At 27.3% G+C, this 14,942-nt stretch overlaps 1 protein-coding gene across 2 annotated transcripts in view; it reads left to right on the plus strand.

Moving 5' to 3' along the window:
• The window catches only part of LOC129980935 (endoribonuclease Dicer-like), a 52,644-nt gene extending 47,151 nt beyond the window's left edge, over positions 1 to 5,493 (plus strand). For both annotated transcript variants that reach the window (XM_056091441.1, XM_056091440.1), the window contains one exon: positions 612 to 5,493. In XM_056091441.1, coding sequence (XP_055947416.1) covers positions 612 to 774 — 163 coding nt within the window. In that variant the 3' untranslated portion in view covers positions 775 to 5,493. The remainder of the gene's footprint in view (positions 1 to 611) is intronic.
• Positions 5,494 to 14,942: the final 9,449 nt, after the last annotated feature.

The following is a 14,942-nucleotide window of genomic DNA, read 5'->3' on the forward strand; positions in this document are numbered from 1 at the left end:
CAGAGTCCTTAATTTTGTGTGATTTACAATTAAAGAACATGAAAGGTAATATATCCCTTCACCCTATAATATATAAATACTAAATTCTAGATAATAAATAAGGAGAGAAAAAATTGTTGTATGTAAATGTCAAAATTCTTTTATTATGCTATTATTTCAAATAATGTTAAATTGCTGCTTACTTTCCTTGCTTTTTCCACTCCTTAAAATCATATTGCATTATGACTAGCATGAGTATTATTTGCATATTTCCTCATATCTTTAATATATGCACTGGAAAAACACATGGAACTATTTTTCCAAATTTGAGTGGCAACAAAATATTTTTTTTTATTGCATAGTAGTGGTAACACCTATTCTCATAGGAAAATTATCTACTAATTTAGTATATTGTAAACCATGTATATCTGCTGATGCAATTTACATATATTACATTATTAAATGTTCAAATTAGTTCAGTTATCATATTAAAATATGTGTCATATTAGTATCAGTAATAGCAAACAGCTAACTTTTATAACATTTTTGAAATGTTTATAACATCATTTTTGTCATATGCAGTTATTAGTAATGGACGGAAATATTTATATATTTATTATCCTTCATTCCAGAGAACCAGTAGTAAAGAATAACGCAACTTACATTGAAGTCACTTTACCAGATGGAAGGAAATATCAAGGTGTTGGTCCTAATAAAAAGGTTGCAAAGCGATCTGCAGCAAAAAGAGCACTTGCCGACTTAAAAAGTAGTTCAAGAATGGATATTTCTGAATGAAAATTACAGCTTGTCTTGTTAATGTTTAAAAATTTTATTAACGAAAATATTTTTATGGATTAAAAAGTTGTTTCTCTTTGTTGTACTATATTTAAATTTGCGATATTTTATTATTATTATTACATTAATTCATTCTTTCTCTTATCAAATGTGGTTGTGGTTTTTATTTAAAACATTTTTTTTTCATGTGTTAGAATCATTTGCAATTTTAATACTTTACATCACAAAAATGTAAGAATTGGCATTTATTTCCTTAGTATGCATTAAACTTTTTTTTAAATTATCAAGACATTAGCTTTACTTAATAGCATATCCATTTTTTTATGTGAATCATGTTTATGAGCTTTCGCATTAAGATCAATCTAGTGTTCCAGTTCATTTAAATAGATTGCTCTATATCTTACAATATGGTTTGCATGGTTATTCATTAAATCTTACCATCTTTTACTTCATTGTTTCCTGTTTTTGTAATTTTACCTCAAGATGGTATAATTTTATATGTACATTGTATCTCTACTTCTTATGTGAGTTGTAAATAAGAGGTCATTTTTTTTTTAAATATTTTTAATGTAAAATTTACTATAATGTGAATTTAAATAAGATAATTTTTTTTTTGCATCGAAATTTCTCTCCCCCCCCTTCCCCACAGTTTTTATTGAGAACAAATTAGGCAAAGTTTTCTATTTTATATGCATGTGTGTAAGAGAGAAGTATTAAAGATGAGTTTTTTAAGATCAAAACATCATTTGCACTTTAAGTGAATTTTGCTTTTAACCTTGATACAACTAGTATCATTAAATAAAATTCAAATGCCATGAAGAGCTTGATGATGACAAAAGGTTTTTAACTTTTGTGGAGTTGAGATATTCAAGAGTGAAATAAAATTTCACAAATAATTTCTTTAAAGAAATGATGTGAATCATGCCAGTGAGAAGAATGAGGTCTTATAATTGTGCATTATAATTTAAATTTTTTTGTGCTATAAAATTTAATTATAACAAAGGTATTTCCATCATCATGAGAAAGTTAAATAAAAGCATTGAGTTTGCCTATTTGAAATTTGTTTTTATTTTTTCGTTAACTAAAACCTGAATCAAGTTCAATCACTTTGCAACCTTCATCTTGGAGCATGAGACTCTTAATCTCTGTATTTTAAATTTAGTTAAATATAGGATACAATTCTAGAGATTATTGGAAATATTTAAGTAATTGTTTGAATATAGCATGAATTAAATTAAAATTATTATTGAAGGTAAATTAATAAATGTTTGAATAATTTATTCCAAATTACCTTTATTACCTCTTTGTTTCTTTGTGCAGAAACTGTTGCATTTTTCATTCAGCACCCTATATCTAATAAGAAAATAAATAAGAGAGAAGAAAGTATTCCTTGATGACATCTGTGACCAGACTTTTTTCAACATCTAATGTATGTGTAAATGATGGAAGGGGATAAAGAAATATACTATTAATAAATAAGAAAATATAATAAATGTATGTTTATTTGTAATATGTAATGAACCTAAAATATAATTAAATTATTTTTGCTCTCATATGTTAATGTGCAGACCAAAATGAAATTTCATGAATCCGCATGGAGATGGAGCCCATTACTTAAGAAGTTCTATTTTGGCGTCAAAGTGGTAAAGTGTGTTGCCTAACCCTCTTCATAGCAGATTATATAAAATTTTGAAATATAATGACAAAAAAAATTAATGGGATCAGTTAATACTCTAAGCATTGATTTTATACAAAAAAAAAATTTTAGACTAATTTCTTTCCTTTAGGATTTGTAACCTCATTTGGGGACAATGCATGTCCTGCAACAGATTCTTTAGATAGTAATAATTAAGTATTTTAATTTACTCCAAGAAAAAAAAATATTTAAAATGTACACTTTTATAAATCTTTGACAAGAAATTATTCTATGTGAAATCTTTTAATTGTAATTTAAAAAATAAACAAATATTTATAAGAATATTTAAAATATAATACAAAATATTCTATTTAAATTATTAGAATATAAAAAAAATGTCCCTTTATATCAAATGAAATTGCTTAACCGAGATAGCAGTATCTATTTATTTCACGTATAAATGAATATATATTTTGTTGCATATTTTACTTATTAAGCATGTTTTCTATGCATGGTCTTTTCATATGTAAAAGTTAGATATATTGCTAAACCGGTGGTATCTATTTTTATATGTTCAGAAATGAATTTGAATCTTATACAAAATTATGAATGCCTGAAGGATAATGGAAAAATATGATGAATTGGGTTAAAAAATTGCAATTCTTTTAGAAAAAAAATCCTGTATTAAAGTTATTAAATTAGAATATTTCCAACATAAAAAATTCCTATAAACATAACTATATTCCTTTGGTTATTATCTTTTGTTCTGAAGGGAAACAAGATGCTTCTTTTCCAGTAAGATAAAGTTTCAAAGTGTAAAAGACGTTTTATTTATTTATTTTGAAGAAAATCCTTATTTGTAACCACCTTGTCAGAAAAGATAAATTTTTTTAGAACAACTTTTTTTTTTATTTCAAATTTTTCTTGAATATCTTTTAAATGTTTCTTTATGTACTTGTTAGAAAGTGTTATATGGAAATCCAAGAATTGCCTCTCAAAAGCACTGATTTATGTAAGCTTCATTTTAATTCATATTACTGCAGCTAGTATTCTAAACCATTGGTTATTTAAAATCAGTATAAATTAATTGCATTAAATTAATTCTTAAATTAAAAAGTTTGTTTTAAAATTTTCTTTGCTCTCTATATATTTTGTTCGTTTTTTTTTAATTTAGTGCACCATAAATTTATTATTAAGATTTGTTTATTAAGAATTTGAAGCAAATATTGATGCTGCATTTAATACTGTGTATAATTCTTGCAAAAATGTTTTTTTTAAATATTTTTTTATTACTTAATGAAATATTCCACTATACTTCATTTAATTGTTTAAATATTATATATAAGATATTGAAAAATATATTTGAAGTTAATGGCTACAATAAAATGTTTATTGGAAATGGGAGACAGCTCTTCCTAAAGACCTTCCATGTTATAAATTCTTATAATTTTGAGATGATGCATATCTGCAGGGTGGCCAGTCGATTGGTAAACTAATAATCTTCAGAGAATTCCGGGAGCTTGACAAAAGTGATGGAAATTTTTTATAAAACTGGTAATTTTTTTATAAATTGGTAATTGTTATCGAATATAATTCACTTATATTTTTTCATAAGTACAATGAAAAATCATTGGCAACTAATGAAAATCAAACTTTCACTGGTAGTCTAAAATATACTATGGAAGGGAAAGATTAGTCATCACATTTAATATATTTTATATATGTATAAATATATAGTATTTTTGTTGAAAGTTTTTTGTTATTAATGCTATTGTATTATGTAATGTTATTGCTATTATTTCTGTAAAACATTTTTTTTAAAAACATTATGAACACTGATTAATAAATTCTTCATATGAATTAATGCTATGGACAGCATGAAACGCATGTTATTGCTAATATTTTCTTTCAACATTTTTTTTTTAATTTTGTGTTTGTTTAAAATTTCCCATACATTCAATAAAATGCCCCATAATTTTAAAATAATATGAAACACGAGAAATTAATTTGTTTCATACATTATAAGTACACATCCCTCTTGTAATTTTTTAAGAAAAGAGAAAGTTAGTATTTTTCTTATGCAGCTTGATGTATATGAAACTGCTTGCCACAAAAATTTACAAAATTCATTCATACTATCATTTTAGAAGTTTATACCTCCAAAACATTTTTCTTTTTATACAATAAAGGAGAAAAAAAATGATGAGCCAATTTTTCACTTTTTTCTCTATTTTATGATTTCAGTATTCAGCCAGCATGCAAGTGATATTTTTATTGTAGTTGGTAAGATAAAAGTCAATTCAATTTTGATATAATTAAAGAATTTTTCTTATTTTGATGCAGAGATTTCGTTTTCTGTTTGCAAATGAATTTTTTTTCTGTTAATAAAATTATTGCTCAGTTCTGATTTTCATGCTGGTTAATAGTATGGATAAGAGAGACCCCACTAATCATTTCATTCTTAAGCACTCCAATGTACATATATTTTTTGTACTGCATTTTTCATGAGTAAATTTGACAAACAGTTTTGAGCTGTGACTGGCTGGTTAAAATTAGTCTAGATAGGCATGTATCTTCTAGTGTTAGTTAATATATTTGCAAGAAAAAAAAAGGGGGAAAGAGTTTTATATAATTGAAGCTTATCTGAAATTCAATAAGTGTAAATGATGTGTTTGTTTTATGTGTTCATGTTTTCCTGAAAATTAAATTGTATTTTACATTAATTTTATTTAAAAGATTAGAACAATATTTCAAATAAATGACATATTGGGTGATAATTATAGAGAATAAAATAAAGAGATATCATTCTAAATATATTAGAAACATCCCAAAAAAAATGTTAGGGAAAATTTCTTAAAAAACCTGGAAAGGTCAGGGAAATTAAAACGGTAGAAATGCTAGTCACCCTGTATTTATTTATTCAGAGGTCAGATTGATTTAAAGACTGTGAGATTGATAAGATATTTACTGTGATTTCTACATTTTTGCTTGTTTGCCAAATAAAACTGCATAAATTTTGTAAACAACTTTTGTTTGAATATATCTAATATATTTGTATGTTGAATAAAGAGTATTTAAAGAAAGTTCCGTGGTTGTTATTTTTGTTTAAATTTATATCTTTAACACTATTATATCTTTATTTTTATATGTTTTTCATTCAAAATTATATAAACTCATACTTTCTACTCAATGCCTAGTTTTTGTTAGAAATATTTGTTTTATAAACTGTTTTGAAACAGTTATATTTATTTGTGTTTTATAAACTATTCTCCATATGCATATCAGTGAAGTTCTGATTTTAATTCTTTTTTAGCCAGATAAGACTTCTAAGTGTAAATTTTCTTGCTTAAAATAATTTCATTTATTTATGCTTCCATCATTGTTTACATATTTACTCTGATCTTAAACTTCCTTTAACCCTTTAAAGGGCCATTTTTTTCTAGTCATATTATGTTAAAATATTTGTAGGTTTGAAATTAGAATAAGAAAAGGGATTCATTTAGCTTGTTAGATAAATTTAATTTGATTTAATTAATTTGGTTAATTAATAATTAAGTAACAAAACAAGACGCATCATTTTGTCTGAGATAAAGAACTGAAGCATCTGTTTCTGACTTACTAAAAAAATGTGTCAGAACTTATGCCAACCTACATAATTTCATAAAAAGATTGATAAATTTGGTGAGAAGCATACTTCCCACTGCCCTAGAAAGGGTTAAGACTTTAATAATAAACTAAGTCAGAGCTCTTGTTTTGGGACCATCTGCTTTGCTAATTCTTTTACATTATTACAAATATTTATTTAGAAATATTGGTAATCTAATAGGAATTATTAAATTTAAAACTATTCAAAATATATTTCACTTCACATAGTAATTATTTTTCTGAATATTAAAAATATACAGTGAGAAAAACAACTTGTATTAGATAATTATAAAGGGATAGCAATAACTGATAATGGATTTATACTATATCTAACTAAGAAATAAATTTAAGATAAAATTAAATTATACATAATCTATTTCAAAGCTGAAAAGATTTCATTAACCTAATTTTTCTCCATACATATATATCGAATTAAAATATATTCTATTTATCTCAAACTGCTTATTGAATCAAATTCCAGGAAAATTTTATTATTTTTTTTCTCTTAATCAATCTTGATTTTTAATCATGAAGCATAACAATTTTGCTGCTAAATTAAAAATTGAAAAAATAAAAATGAAGTAATAAACTTTGTTTTACATAATGTTCTCTTTGGCATTTTCATTTAGAGTAAATTGCTCTGAAAAGAAATAGTGAAATGATTTTTATGAATTTAAATTACATTTTGCCTTGGAAATAATTACTAAAAGGTTTGAAACCAATTTGCTAACTATTCATCAGTTTAATGTGTAAAACGATTTAAGAAGAAAATCCATGCTAAAGACGGTATGCATTCATTCCCACTGGCATTTCAAAAATTCTTTTTAATTTTTTTGATAAAACTTGATTGCAGGCCCTCGCCCCTTTTGGGCAAGACACTACTTGGGCACTCTTCTAAATCTATAAAATTTGAATGCAGTCCATTTAAATTAACATTGCAAAAATTCCTTTTTTATTACACATTTATTTAAGGTGTATTTTGGCACCTGAGGAGCATAAATCACATTCCTCATTTAATGTAGGATAACTTTTGTTTTTCATTTATAAGGCTTTATATTACATTTGAATCGCCATTCACATTCAGTCGTTCAAAACTACATAAAAAGGATTTAATATTAAATATTTAAAAGAGATTTTCAACAAAATCAGTTAAAAATGATATTGAATTTTCAGAATGATGTATAATTAAAGACATTTAATGGAAAACAAAAGCAAAATTAAATGCTTTGATACTGCCTTGTTATCTTTCATTCTCTATAAACAAACAAAAAGATTTTATTAAATATATGATATGTAAAACCTTTCATAAAAGAATTTATCTAACATGTAATTGAAGACATTGTTAATATATTATCAAAAATTAAAGAAAAATGCTATATTAAAGAAATAATATGAACTTTTTCTTATTGAATTATTGCTTATAAAGCATGGCGTTTTTTCATGCTTTGCAATCAACCATAATTGCTTGCCGGAATCTTTTTTTATAGTTTTAAGGCAGAATAAAGAGCGGAAATATTAATATTTTCTATGTTATTATATGCTTATTTCCCATTTATCCTGAAATATATATTTCCGAATTCAGCATATTCTATAGCATTTAATTATAAGAATCCCTTCTGATTTTATTGTAAGAAACATTTCCGTGTAATTATGTCAAATAACATAATATCATTTAATGTCATAGAAATCAGTAATAGAAAAATATCAAGAATTAGGATGAAATGTTTAAATTGGCTTACTTAATAGAAGAAATTAAATTATTTGAAATATGTTTTTTATTTATTTTTCTTAATGACTGATTATGCGTGATATCAGAATTCTACTGTTTGATTTTGATTATTCAGCCATTATGAGCGAGATTATGCCGCCATCTATTATTAAAAATGTGAAACAAAATTGCAACCTAAACGTCGTTGCCATGGATTTATTAATGAAATATGGCGTACTATTTATAGCCCAGATTATAAAGATCCCAAAATATCAAACTTCGGATATTTGATAGAGGAGAATTTTATTTCATTGATAGAGGAGTATTTTTACTGAAGTCCCAATAGAGTTTCCTCTCTTAAAAACTAAAAATGTCACTATTCATGTTATTACCACTATTTCTATAGCTAAAAGTGGGATTAAGTTATCTTTTTCTCGTTTTGTTTGTTATTAACGATACTCCTGGAATGGTTTCCTTTGTATTTACTTTAAACTAAATAGTCTTTTTTTAAATAAAATTTAGATTATATGTATTTTTTTTTTTTTTGTTTTCTTTTTGCTTTCAAATATTTTTATTTATGTATTATTTTTATATGCTATATTTTGTAAAAATCATTTATATAAAAATTATTACACTTTTTTTTAAATCTACTGATATGCAATTTTGCATACTTATGTGCGATGCTTAGGATGATTTGGGAATAGAGGGCATTTTAGATGATGTTAGGTCTGTTAGAGAAATGCATGTTACGAATATTTTTTATTAATATTTTATACTCGCAAAATATTTTCAGTGACTTGAAAACGAAGCATTTCTTTTTATATTGTGCATTTAACTGAGTAAAGTATCAAATTTAAAATGATGTAATTAAAACAGCGTAGGAAAAGTATAGTAATTGTCAAAAAATTCGAACTCGAAATTTTGATGAATCTTTATGTTTCAGACTCCCTGAGTCGGAAAACGCATTTTTGAAAAATGCCTGTCTGTCTATGACAAAAATAACTCCAAAAAAATTTCATCTAGGCTGTTGTAATTTGGTATATAGTCATTACATCAAATTTACAGGTTTCTATTAAATTTTGAGTAAAATCTGCTCAAAAAAGGTCCTGCTGTCCTGCTGTTCGAATATAAATTAATCCGATAATTGCAAAACAAAGAGAGATAAATAGATAACATTCTATATACAGATTTAATATCTATAGTGGTCACCTGTCAAATTTTGAGCCAAATCCAAGAAAGGGTTGACTGTCTGTCGGTCTGTACTTTCGGAAATAAGTAAACGCGATAATTCAAAATCGCAATGACTTAAATATATCAAATTTGATGTGGGAATTTGTGACCAGGGCCGGCGATCTGGAAGGTGTGGCGGATGCTATACGCTGGGGCCCCAATATGATCAAAAACTAAAACGACGATATGAAAGCAGCCATGTACTATAGTATCCGAAAGGATTGTACTTCTGCTATTTCAAATAAGGATCAAACGTCAGTCATTATTAGATACGCAAATTTTGGAGAGAAAAGTTTAACTATAAATGTGTTATTTATAGGGTTTATTGAAATAATTGGTGTAACTGGAGAAAGACTGGAAAAAATTCCATTGAAAAGATTAAGTGAGCTTGATTTAGATATTGAAGAAGAATGAATTGTAGAGGACAGACATTCTATATGGATGAAAAAGAGAAATATAAAGGTACGCAATCTAGAATAATTGCTCTAAACCTTCATGCAATGTGCCTTGCTTATCGCATTCTTTTAATTTATTTAATTTGTGCCGCTTCCAGCAGAATATACTGTAATATATATATATATATATATATATATATATACAAAAGTATTAAAATCAAGTTAATAGAAAAATCAAATAAACCAAAAAAAATTAAACCAAATAAGTTCTTAAACCGGATTCTTTTTTATTTGGTTTAATAGAAGTAGCTGCAGTTGCGCTCTCTAAATACTATGAAGTTTCTTTTCTTTTTCCGGTTTTAGTTTGAATAGGTAATAATTTTTAATTGTGATTTCGAAACTGTTTTGTTTTGTTTCGTTTTCATTTTAGTTTCGTTTTCAAACTATTCTTAGTTTAGATTGGTTATATATATATATATATATATATATATATATATATATATATATATATATATATATATATATTGCAACGTTTATATTGCTTTTTTTCTGGATCTACAAAAATATGGGACATTTTACAAAAACATTTAAATATTACCCTTAAGACATTATACGACACTAGTTGTGAAGCCAAAATAGATTAAACTATTTCGAGCAAAAACAATTGTTCTTGATTGATTTGATTTAATTTCGTAAATAAAATTAAAATTGAAAAAATTTAACACAATTTTAGACGAAACAAAAGAGACAGCACGCAATTTGAATATTTCAGAATATTATCCTGAAAAGCGAATTCGAAAAAGAAGATTATATTCCGAAATAGCTGAAGATGAAGTTAGAGAAAACCCGCTAGAGTACAGATGTTATTTTTAGCACTGTAATTGATACTGCTATTGTACAGATGAAAGATAGATTTAAAAGCATTTCAAATAAATCACTTATAAAAAAACTTTAGAAAAAACAAAAATTAGAAAAAAGTTCCAAAAACTTTGTAAATTTTTATAACAGCGATTTAAATGTAAACTTAATACAAGAAATTGGCTTGCTATGGGATTTGATTTCGAATAAAAAAGATGTAACTAGCGCATAAAACATACTGCAGCACATACTAAATAATTATTGCAATGAATGTTTTCTAAATGAATTAACTGTGTTAAAACTTTTCTTTATATTGCCAGTTACTATGGCAAGTGCTGAGCGCTCTTTCAGAAAATTAAAATTAATGAAGAATTGTCTTTGGTCAAGCATGTGTGCAGAACGCTTAAATGCACTTGTTGTAGTAAGCACCGAAAAAGAAATTGCAAAAAATTCTGATTTCTCTAAAGTAATTAATAGCAAAAATAAAATCAAGCATTAAATAAACATACGATGTTTGCATTTTTTTTTTTTTTTTTTTTGCTTTATCAAAAATTTAGGACCTCAAATGGTTTCTTGTGGCCTAAATACCCAGGCCCCTTTATAAAGAAGGCCGGCTCTGTTTGCGACTAAATATGCAGTTTTGTGTAAAATTTTCGTTTCAATCGGTTTTAAAAAACTAGTTATCTGTCTGTCTGAAACACAAATTCGATTTTTGGATACTATTAACGTACATCAGGGATTAATCGCCAAATAACGCGCCAAGGATGACGTGACAGATTCAATAAAATGCTAAATTCAGGCCAAAAGTTAATATTTCTTAACTATTGGATGGCAAGGCCATATGAGGCATTTTCTGGCATAGCACGTTTATTAGATAGTATGCTAGAAAGTTTTTTGAGGGAGAGCTACCGCTGCTTTATTAAAATGAAGCAGTTAAACTGCTGCTTCTGACGAAATTATTTATTTACATCACATCTGTCTATCCCGGCCCTTAGTCGGGAAAGAAAAAAGACAGTTCCAAAAATCTTCGATAAAATCTGTTCTTTCTAGAGAGAAATTTTCCTGCCGACAAAGTGATTCATTTTATAGATAAAACGTAACTAGAAATCTTTGGTTTTTATGAAATCATTTAGCTTAATATCATTTTTAAAACTCATTAATATAGCAAGCGTATTCACACACACACACACACACACACACACACACACACACACACACACACACACACACACACACACACACACACACACACACACACACACACACACACACACACACACACACACACACACAATGCTTATAACCAATGCAACGTGCAAGTGCATAAGCGCAATTATTAAAACAATGCAAAATATTATTGACAATTATGCAAAAATAAAATTGGCATCAATAAAAAAAGTTTTTTTTGTCATTTTTTTTCGTATAGTAATTATCTAAAGGAAAAGTAAAAGCCAATACATTTGAACTACAGATTTTGACATATCTTTACTTTCAGACCACTCTGAATTTTAAAAAAATATGTCTGCCTGTCTGTCTATGTACAAGATAATTCAATAAGGCTTTGAGCTAGACAGATGAAATTTGGTGTATAGACTTTACATCAAAACTGTAAATTGCTATCAATTTTGAATAAAATACACTCGGAGGAAATTTGTTTGTACGGCTATCCGAGTACAAATAAAGACAATAAATACAGAACGAAAGGAACTAGATGGATAAAATTTGGTTCACGAATTCAGTATCTAAAATATGTCAATATTTAGAACACAGCTCTCAGAGGCTTACTCATTTGTCTGTTTGTTCTTTCGCATACATGTAATCACAAACTGGCTACTCCGACCCTCCGGAAGGCACACCAAAAAATTTGAATGGCCAGACCGCTGCAATAGCAACACTGACGGGAATTGTGGTTGAATCCTAACCATCATCGGCCACGGTACAACCCTACCCTTGGGAAGTAGGCCCCGTCATCGATGAGAGGAGCCAGATACCCACAGGGTTGCCAACAACCAACAGGAAGTTTCTCATTCTCAATTCGAGGTGCTGCCCCCCCCCCCCCCTTGTAGAACTTCACATGCATGTAAAAATGCAAATGATGTAAAAATGAAATTTGGTATGTGATCTAGTTATTGCAATTGTACTTCTATGTCAAATTTTCATTTCAATCCAGCGGCAAAAGGATATTAAAAATTCATATTTTCGATTTTCTAGTACTTGCATATTAAGTGAATGCCATCAATTAATCGCCCAGGATCACACACTGGATTCACTTCTAAGATCAATATATCGTAATTATAGTTTCGCAGTGCCATGATATTTGAGTTGATAATAAAATATCGATTGTCTTTACTATACTACAAAACATACAATCTTCACGTGTGATACCTTGAAAATAAAAATCTGAGCATTTGTTGCATTCATGGCTTCGCTCGAAGACCACAATCTTATACAGGGGGAGGGGAATAAAAAAAAGTATGCTAAGAAATTTTGATGAGATTCCGCTATTTGTTTGATATGCTCTATAATTATGGATGAAAAATAATAAAATTATGACAATTTTTTAAACAAATAATATATTAAATATCTTGAGAAACCTGTATCTTTTTGAATACCTTGTATCCTGTAAGTAAATATATGCCGATCTGGTACTTCTAAGTACAACAACTTATTTTGTAGAGTATTTTGAAAGATTTTTTTCATCATGCGTAACAAAATTAATAAATAGTATAGCCAATAAACATTATCAAGTTAAAAAGCGAAAATAGTTTTTCCCATCCCACCTCACTTTCTGTTTCAGAAATATATCTAAACATAACTGAACAAATATATATTATCATGACAAAGATCAACAATGTTGTTAATTATAAAATAAATGAGAAAAAACAGTCTAAATGCCTTAATAGAAATCTTTGTTGACTTTGGTGCAGTGGCTGATTTCCTGTTAGAGGAAATCAGCCACTGCGCTTTGGCCGCTGTGTCGATGCTGCGATGCGGTGAGATCGATTTAAATAATAGCTAATTATACAAATAATTTTTTTTAAATACAAATTCTATGAATCACTAAATATAAAATCAATACTAGCTTTTTGTCAATTGTAATTATTTGGGTTCTTATCTGTTACTTTACGTTCACTTAGATATTACAGTATTTATAAAATCAAGCATTTGATTAATGTATGGGTTAAAATGGATGCCACTCAGTCATGTGTCCTAAATTAAATAAAAATTTATACATTTCTAGAAACTTACTGAGATAAAAATTTAAATAATTAACACGCTGATAAAATTAAAAATTTATAACTAAATTGACCAAAAAGTGAGACCTTGTAATGCTCACTGCCTAGAGTTCAAAATCTCTAAATGTGTCATTGCTTGTGAAAAAAATCTGAGTCATACTGATTTGTGAATGAAATTAAAAAATATTTTTAAAAAAATTCCTAAAAATATTGATATTTTTTTACCGTTTTTATTGTTTTTATTTTATTTTACTAAGCTTATTTTTGTTTTATTTGATTTGATTTTCATTTTATATTATTTTCATTTAATTTTTATTTTGTTTGATTTCGATTTTGTAATTTTGTTTTTATTTTATTTTTCAGTTTTTTAAACGTTTTTTTTTTTTTAATGTTTTTATTGTTTTGACTATTTTGATTCAAATTTTTTATAACCTGGATTACATCCACCTTACAAATTAAATGAAAATAGAAAATTATGTTAGATTCCAGTGATAGAAAAGAAAGAAGAGGCATCGAATCCCATATCCATATAGTTACCTCAATGACAACTTTACGCATTTTGTTGTTCTAAGCAGTACGCATTACGCGGCGTCCACCCCATATTTACTGAAGTTGGGGAGTAGGGGCCTCAACCCCTTTTGAGTTTGTTTCCCTAGAAAGCATTAGATTTTGTACGATTTCTCCACGATTTTTTTCGATATTCTGAATGCCGGACAATATCGTAAAAATACCTTAATAATGTTGATAGGCATTTTTTGTTAATAATATTAAAAACAAATAGTAATTTAGCTTCATAACTCATCACATTTTTAACTTTATTTATTTACTGCTTATTTATGGTTTATTTTCCTTTATTTATTTATTATGATTCATGGCATTTATGTTCGCGCACAAACATGAGCTCGGCGTTTATAAATATTATAATAATTAAATGAATATAATGCAACAAACAGAAACTTTGTCGATATATTTGATAAAATGTTAATGAAATCATTGCATCTTTTTATAATTCATGTAATTTTTTTTAATGAATTTGGCTAATAAAATCTTTTTTTAGCCTGCCTTCTGCTCGTACCTCAAACCAGGTACCCTAGTCTGCCTCGTCAGAAATCTACCACTAATGTTGTTTGTTGCTCATCATTGTCAGCATAATTAGCTATACTGATACTGATGACCAGGCCCTATATCCATCCGCCATCCAAAGAAACAGACGTTTCCTTTGCCGTCAAAATTTTCTTTCATGAATCATGAGGAACAGCATAAGTTTTCTGACACTCCTTGCTTGTCACGTTGAGCAATGACAAATGCATATGTTTCAATGCTGCCGAAACATATTTTAATCGTTTGCAGTTTATTTTAAAGAGATCCATGTTGACTAAATTAATTATCCTCCATTGAAGTGAAGTGAAGTGAGAGGAGGAGGGGGAGGAGGTTGGAAGGAATTTTTGACGGAACTCCAA

Source organism: Argiope bruennichi, chromosome 8, assembly GCF_947563725.1.
Source record: "Argiope bruennichi chromosome 8, qqArgBrue1.1, whole genome shotgun sequence".
Lineage (NCBI taxonomy): Eukaryota > Metazoa > Arthropoda > Arachnida > Araneae > Araneidae > Argiope > Argiope bruennichi.